Below are 8,743 nucleotides of genomic sequence, written 5' to 3'. Positions count from 1 at the left end.
ATATAATATATATANATTATACATATATATATATATATATGTGTGTGTGTGTGTGTGTGTGTGTATATATATATATATATATATAGAGGTATAGATATAGGTATAAGTATAAGCATAGCTTCAAGTTTTAAGTGTGTCACAATCGTGTGTCTTTAAATAGCAATCGCGGACTATTGAAAACAACCGTAGAAACGCGCTTGTTTGTGCCCGTTGTGATCGCGTGCCCAATCCAGCACGCGCATGTACGGGGAAAATCTCCCACCTTATAATGACTTTCTTAGTATATGTAGTTTTTTCTTCTGTAAGTTGGAACTTGCGGCTAGTTCCAGAGTATTGGAGTTGTTGAACTTTCAATTACTACTATACTCCCCTATAGTTTAATATCGATACCCTTTGAGGTATTACTAAATTTAACCAAATGTGGCTGTGCCTGTAGGTGCTGCTGGGTTGGATTGGAACGATGTCATTGACACCCTGGCACCAGCCATTGACATTGCGAAGCGTCTGTCCATGACCATTCCGATCGAAGGCACGGGTCAAACCGACGCTGAAAAAGCTCGCCGGCGTGCGGTATGTGAAACTGTCAGTGAATTGCCCAACACTTATCATGCGCGATGTATATATTGTGAGCTGTACAAAATTATGCTTGTATGGTTATTTGTACGTGCTCTCCATTTTTTTTCTTTGCTGCTGCCTAGTGTGTGTTCTTCGCAAATTTTGTTGCCGTGTATATTATAAATTTGTTTGAGTATTTGCATTTGCAGCCGTATGCCTGTGTGTAAGTCACGAGTAATTGAAGATACGTTGCTCCGATCCTTTTCGGCAAGTTTCGTACGCGAACCAATTATGCGCATTAAACTCTCCCCTTAGTCTTCGCAAACATCACTATCTCAAAATCTCTCTTTATTCAATGATTCAACGCGCCACCCCCTCCCCCTCCCCCTCCCCCGCCGCGCTCTCTATGTAGGAACGTATGAGCAAGCGTCACCTACACACCGATGGCATCAAGTACTGCATCCGTGCCTCTATGTTGGGCGTGGACACACGCACACACAGTCAGCGCACGGGCGAGGACATGGAGGCTGATAGCCAGTTGAACACAGCCCCTGCACACAACCAAGTCTTCTTCTTCTATCTCCTGGCTGAGTTCTCGCCAAAGCTAAACCACTTAGATGCTGCTCAAGTGTATGTGACTGCAATATGCGATGGTGCCTTCTACGTGGGTGATTCAATGTGCAATGCTATTCTCACTATTTTTATTGTTTATCTTTTGGTATCATATTGAAGTAGTATTCGTACAAGAATTTTCGGTACGTTGTTGCTAAATCACTCCTGTAGAATTTGTATCTTGTTTGACACAAGATTTACAACCGTGCAAGTACAATTTGTATCACCTAATATTTGGTCCAGGCACGAATCAGGCTTCAGACCCTGTGTATAAACACGAAACCCCAGCACGAAAATTCACTACATAACAATCCGAGTTTCACATGCCTTTGCAGTTTGGAATACGCTATTACCAAGACTGATGGGTTGGGGAGTGAGAGCCTAACGTATGCAGCTCCAATTAAACACTACCTGGACTCACTACGCAAACGCACTGGACAGTTTGAAGGCAGAAGTAGTAGGAGAGCCGCTCCCAAGAAACAGATGCAGGTGGGTCAAGTAGTATTGTTGTCCCTTTGTGGTTTTATTGTGGTATGCAATTGGTGTAAGCTTCGATTGCTTTTCATGGCAAGTGTGTGCGAGCTTTGCTTCTGGTACACATATACTTCTCTAGGTGCATTCCAGCTATATTTGTGTTTCACTATGCTGGTCAAGTACGAGATCTTCGCACGCACATTCAAGAGCGAATTTGTGTGCATGGAGTCTGCAGATCCATAAAGATTTAGTCTCATGAACTGCTGTCAAACATGACAACGCTCATACGCACATTCCCCAAAGAAGGTTCACTTAGAGGTGTTGGCCTATACGTATCTTTTTTGTGTGGATAAAGGTAGAAATGTCGATTCCGAAGCATAGTGTATGCGGGGATCTTCGTGCATATGTGTGTATACATCATCTATCTGAGAGTGGGCCTATTTGCCCAATCTAAGGCACTCGCCGCAGTGTGTGATGTAGTGCAAGTTTCCATTGCGCCACACTAATCTTACTGCACTCCTGCAAAGAGCTTTATTGGTGACTATTGTATCAAATCCCCAGCAGCCGCTTGCAGTCGTGCCAATTTACTACCCGATTAAAACAAATAACATTCTTGTGTGTTTTGTATACCATCCACGGTTGCTGCTGCATAGTTATCTGTAATTTACAAACAGCTCTACTTGCATATTGTTAGGAGGAGATGGAAACAGAAACAGAGAACGAAGACGAACATGAATCGTCACAAAGCGCATCTCCAAACGGTACGCAAACCAAACCTTCTGAACGCAAACGTAAAGCTCCGAACAGCCGATCCAAAGCGACCAAGACTGCTCCCACTCCCAAGCCTCGCACTAGTCCCACGCGCGTATCTGGCAGGAAAAGGAAGTCCGAAGGGGTGGTGTATGCTGAAGACGACCAAAGTGGTATGCTGAGTGCGAGCTTCTACTTTTAAATGTGTTAGTCGCATCGAGGCATTTGTTTTATCCTTATGTGTATTGAGTGTAGGCTTCTTGTTTTTGCCTGTATATGTTGGTGATGAGCTACTGACTTTCTGTCCATGTGATACTGTGATGTTTGTTTCATATTCGTGATGGTTTCTGAGTATTCTTATGTGTTGTGTGATAGAATGATTGCGACATATCAGAAGTGTTTATGCTATGTATTTTGTCTGCTTGACGTCTGTGGTGTGGAAAACTAGATAATCCTTCTGGTTATAATAAAAGTTACGTCAAATAATCGCGGTGTTCAGTCAACCTTTTAGTCGAATTGGGAACTGTACACGTGCCCCCAAATTAAAGTATCATTGTGTACTTAAACACCTTAAGGTATTGGGATTGCCACTTGCATGCCATGGCGCGACACTTCCCCGTCTCGGTGTCACTTGCTGTTCAAGTATTACCCAAAAGTGTACCTATTATCCTGTCTACAGTTCATATTCAGAACACGGAGCTTATCTTTTTAACGTTGTACATCTGCAGATCTTGAATCGGAGTGAAGTGCTTGTATGGTCGTAGTGCCGGGCTTTGCTGCCGCCAGATAGCAGACGCGGCCTGTACCTTGTAAACTCGCTTGACGGTGTGGATCGCACAGATTATCCGTCTAATAATTAGCATTATCTCTATGTATTGCCATATAATATGACAATCGACACTGCCAGTGTATCGTCGTATTATCTATTATAGTAGGCATTCTTTCAGAGCATTGCCGTATTCATCATAATCGGCGCATGTCCGCTTAAGAGCGAAAAGTTGCACGAGCTTAGATTGGAGTCGCCAGTTTCTACGTAACTGTGACAACTATAATAAGAGTTAGCACTTTCTCTGAGGACCACAATTTTCCACCGCGAAAATATAGTATAGATACTACCGGACGTGGGCAATGTAGCACAGGACTTATTAATCTTATAGAGATTACATCAAAACCCTATGTCCCAGCTTAAGCAGCTTTGCGGCTTTGTACCGCACAGAAACCGCGGTGCTACGTTGTGATCATTGGTATAGTGTATCTACGCCCACGTGAGCCTGTTCAATATGAGCATGAGATTTCTGTTGAAAATGTATATCCTTGATATGGAGATATGTGCAGCTCGCCTGTGCTAGTTGCAACATGGGTGTCACCAAAGGCCTATACAGCGTATAATTGAGTACGGGTGGTATTGCAATTACCTTGCGATAATGGTGAAATTCTGCTGCGATACACAGTCAGAGTGAAGTCAAATACTATAAGATTCCCTATTCGAATCTAGCGACGATCATGCGAACAATCTGCGGAGTGTGCGAGCGGAATCTGCATATTCGTATTGATAGTCTGGCAAGCACAGCAACTGGCGCAATCGCAATCAGAGCGCGGCTAAGCGGTCACAGATTTATTCAAATTTCCCTATTTTCCGGAGACTTTCACAAATACTATACAGTCCGTCGGCGCGGGCTAAATATTTGACCGCCTTTTGAAATCCCAACATTAATAAAATAAAGAAGCAGCACTAGAGCATCGGCGCATTTTCAGATTCAGAAATGGTACCTACCAGATATATCTACCCTGACATTTTTAGCCGTCAAGAACGCATTTAATATTGTCCAAGAGCTCATAGTTCTTCCGTGGGTGGATTTAACACGCCAGGTTCAGTCCGAATTCCTCGTAGTAGAATACACTAATTGTGGAGACTAACGTAATATGCAGACGCTATTTCTGACACTATCATGCGTGCGGAGAGCAGTGATAGACTCATCTGTCTTATGATATTGGCATCTCAGGTGACTGCGGTTGTGTGATAGATCAAATCACCTTAGCATTCGAAATATTATACATACTGTATAATATTAACTGTCGTGGTACATCAATATAGTAAAATAAAATCATGCACGGCAGATGAGAATATTGGCTCAGCTGTATTCGATTACTTGCAGTGTGACTATGTACGGATTTCGTAACGAAATTATGGAATACAAATACCCAAGCTGGACATCCAGATTAACTAGCCGAGGATAAGTGCAATACTCTTGAAAATTGGCTGCTTTCATGTTATGAGGTAGTAGTTTCCAAAAATCGGAGGAAGATTTGCCAAGAATATCTTCTAGCTGAAGATTTGTCAGTCTGTTCTGCCTGATAATACTACATACTGCCGTCTATATAGCCTTTTCCGAAAACACTGCCGCATGCTGAAGCTTCTGTGATATGCTGCAAACCTGAATTGATATTATACCGGTGAAACGTCACACCATACAACTTGTCCGACTCGCAGAAGACAGAGTATTTCCTTCAACGATTGACGAAATGATTGCTCCACCTGTACTGCATGCAACCTCGGCCATGCTATGTCTACTACTGAATGTGTTCGCTGGGTTCAGCTCTTTACCGACATCTAGCCCATGATATGCAATCCAGGCAATTTGTGCGAATAGCATAGTTGTACTTAAGCAGACTATGCCATGAAAAGCAAAAACAGTAGCGAAGCAAGAACCAAGGTCAGGAGGATTCTGGGGGGATGGCTGCCCAGATATCTTGAATACAGTATTAGACAGGATGAACACAAAAGTCGTTACAGCAGCCATCATTACAGCTACGATAATATTCGCCCGCCAGTCATTAAAGGCTAGTGTTACATATCGCGACTTATACGTATAGTACGCCACAACAAGAAGCATACAGTAGAAGCCCATGTTCATGATTACGTCTATCATGAATACATGCTCAAGCATATTTGGCAACCCAGCTATAAACAAGGCTGCTGCGACGATTGATATCCATAGCATCACAACTAGATACGATTGAATGTTGATCATTGATGAGGGGTTCATTCGAACTTCGAACAATAAATACAACAGTCGCTGCTTCGCCGCCTGTGCACCTATCACCAAAATTGCAAAACTCGTCATTATGACCCTCAGGACGAGTGAGACGTCTATACTTGTTCGGATTACCCCCAAATAGTTCAACGCAATCAAACTTAAGAACGAGGCGGCTGTATATAGCCCTAGTGTGGTCATGCCAATATACAGTGTCCCCCTGGTGCGTACGAGTGGATGCTTCATCTGAGTGAGGCAGTATACGCCTGTAAGACATATTTCCAAAGTACAAATACACCACGAAATCACGATACAGGCAATCGCCACACTCTTCTTGCTTGTTGGTGAGAATAATACAGTATTCCAGTACGAAACTACAAAGAGGATAGTAAAGATCGCTGTGTGTATGATAGCGCTTACCATCCATACACAATTATTAATAATTGCGTACTCAAAACCTGTTACTTTTCCTGTATGACGAACGATTCTCATAGCCTCGCAGCCTTGAAACTTGGTCAGCTTTTTTGTTGAGATGTCGGAGAGAACCGAACGTCTACGTCTCGATTCCGATAATTCATCAGCATCAGCAGTGGACGCTGATTTAAGACGCACCAATATTCCATTACACAACTCTGTTCTGCTCACAGTTGTGTTTTTGGTGTTATCGAATTTTGAGCTATTTCTCCTCATTTCAGGTGGCTTTCCGTCACTAACGTCATTTACTGTGTCGTTTCTTGTCGCCACGTCGCTATGAGAACTCCCCCTGACTGTACCCGGATCGTGCATCCCGAACGAACTCAGCGGCGGCAAATCACCACTGAATTTACCACTTCCCACTACGTTACTTCCATCGTCAACACTGCTGGGTGAAAACACCCTGGGCTCATCCATAGTTTTCAGTTCTAACTGAAGCTAATTGCCGATTTGTTGTGTTGTAGTAGGATACATAAATGCGACTATTAAGCGGAAGTGATCCAGCTCATCGAATGTGATTCATAATTGAACTGGACTGTGTGGAAATTGACACAATTACAAAAAAATACAAAAAATAGAAATATAAGGCCGGATTTGCCAACTTAAAGAAATATTGAGAAAATACAGCCCTAATAAATATTCAGGTATATTTTAGTATATTTCCTATGAAATATTGGAGAATATTGGAAGAATTTAGAAATTCATGTGCGATTGTATTTTGTGATATTGTTGAATATTCGCTCAGTATTTTGATACTTTCAGTTGGCAAATGCACGAATGCACAAGATATTCTATATGGAGCCGAAAAAGTGATGTCACTTTTGGATTGGTACATATAACCCGAGCCCTCCCATTGGCAGTAGTATTTTTTTGGATTGAATCTGGCATCATTTTGGGAATTGCAAAACACTCGAAATCGTGAAATCAGAAAATTACGAGGCTCAAAAAATATGAAAGTCACTTTCCATAATTTCCTGAATATTTAGAATAACTGTCAAAATTATGGATCGTGCGAAGAAATATTGAAATTAGTTACCGGAGTAAGGTATTTTACTCATTTCATATTTTGTTCCCCAATATTTCCTGAAGTTGGCAAATCCGGCCTGATTTCTGTATTTTTTAGAAGGCTTTGTATTTATAATTTATATATATTTGTTTTCATATTTTTGTGTTAAAAAAATAAAACAAACATTAATACAGTATAGACAAAATTGTTTTAAATGGGTAATTATGTGCTGTATGACGTGTATGTAGTAAAATAAAAAATACCTTAAAAGCATAGCCTCCTAAATTGAACAAAAAGTTTAAAAAACATATGGAGGAATTAGAACATATTTCTAAAAAAATACTCTGAGAATTATATCGTGAATATGAGTATATTTACTTATTATCCATGGAAATTAGTACTCACATTTTAAAAGCCGTTAAAATAGCCCTCAAATCTCTATATTTATTATTTATTATTTATAAGTTAGAACTAATAGAGGGCTATGTCGAATTGTCGATCCCTTTTATTTTATTTTTCTTAGAGAGAGAGAGTAGAGAGACTACGTAAAAAATAGTCACTCTCGGTCTCAGACTCAGAGGCCTCTGAAGTCTCTGACTCTTGTGTGATAAGTTGAGACTTAAGACTTGAGACTCAGAGTCAGTCAGAGGGTCATGCTTCATGGCAAAATATTTCTTTTCAGGAGGCTATGCAAAATCATTTTTACATCACTTGTAAATAAATTATTCTTTTTTAATTAGAAGCCCGATAAAACACACAAAAACCGAATTCCCAAACTCTTGTGGGAGAGGGATGTGGTCGTGTTTTGAGAATACTTGTTACCATATAGGGATAATATTATTTATTTCAAAAATGGCAAGTATGTATGATACAATGTATGAACATATGGTATGGCTCTCATAGTCGCTGTAGTGGTTCAGGAAAGATTGATGGGAGGAAGTGGTCAGTAAATTCCCGTTTGAAGCTTGGGCCAAGTGAGTCGACAATGGAAGATATGTGCGGAGTAAATTCGGGCCGGTGTTGACAAAACACTGACACCATCCGAGAATTTCAAACAAAAGGTTGAGGAATCCAAGAATCCACTCTTGAATCCTAAGTCTCAATCAGAGACTGAGACAACACAAGCACCTGCAGTATGTGTTACCGAGATACAGCCAAATTCAAAGGAATCAAATCGGAGCGCATCACTAGCGAAAGCCTTCTACAACAAAATACGGTCTGACAGGGAAACTGCATACCAAGCAGAAACTCGATTGCTTAAGCAATTCATGAATGACTTTCCCGAGGTATATGATCATGTGACCCAACTAATGGATAGATCAAACATTAGTCAGATTCACGATGTAGAAACTTTAGGCGAGATGGACACGACGAGTCTTCGAGTCCAGGTGATGACGCGGTGGAATCCTCATCTCCTGATTTCGATGTAACAAGTAAATCACAGGAGGCGATTCTGAAGTGGTTAAGACAAAATCATGCTCTTACGCACATGGATAAAGTTAGAACTGAGAAAGATTGCAAGAGGTACGGAATCGTACACCCGAATCTCAAGCAAAATATATCTCAGGCGTATCACGAATGTAACAACTGCGAAGTTAACCGGATCAAGCGCTACGGATATGCACCTGCATGCAGCGTATCAGTAGACGAGCCGTGGCACCGGGCTATCATTGATTTGGTTGAGCTGTAGAAATACGGCCTCCGGTCAGTCTAAAATATCAATTGAGATAATACATTGGTTTTTATTTGTATTTTAAATAATTTAATACAAGCTCTTTTTCCAATATTTCCAAAGTGTTCTAAATTCACTTTGATGGCTCCAATAGCCTGAGTATTT

The 8,743-nt window shown here is 41.1% G+C and overlaps 2 protein-coding genes across 2 annotated transcripts; one reads left to right on the top strand and one right to left on the bottom strand.

Moving 5' to 3' along the window:
* Positions 1-431: 431 nt before the first annotated feature.
* On the top strand, positions 432-4,182 carry SARC_12129 (hypothetical protein; the record flags this gene model as incomplete). Its single annotated transcript, XM_014293771.1, has 5 exons — positions 432-570; positions 968-1,185; positions 1,503-1,656; positions 2,336-2,564; positions 3,120-4,182. Coding segments are annotated over 5 exons (757 nt in total), but the record flags the coding sequence as incomplete, so codon positions are not given.
* A 1,149-nt stretch (positions 4,183-5,331) lies between these two features.
* On the bottom strand, positions 5,332-6,317 carry SARC_12128 (hypothetical protein; the record flags this gene model as incomplete). Its single annotated transcript, XM_014293770.1, has 2 exons — positions 5,332-5,672; positions 5,984-6,317. 2 exons carry the CDS (start codon positions 6,315-6,317, stop codon positions 5,332-5,334), a joined length of 675 nt encoding a protein of 224 aa, XP_014149245.1.
* Positions 6,318-8,743: the final 2,426 nt, after the last annotated feature.

This window comes from Sphaeroforma arctica (genome assembly GCF_001186125.1).
Source record: "Sphaeroforma arctica JP610 unplaced genomic scaffold supercont1.2092, whole genome shotgun sequence".
NCBI lineage: Eukaryota > Ichthyosporea > Ichthyophonida > Sphaeroforma > Sphaeroforma arctica.
Note: the sequence above shows the minus strand (reverse complement) of the source record. Positions and strands in the feature narration are given on the sequence as shown.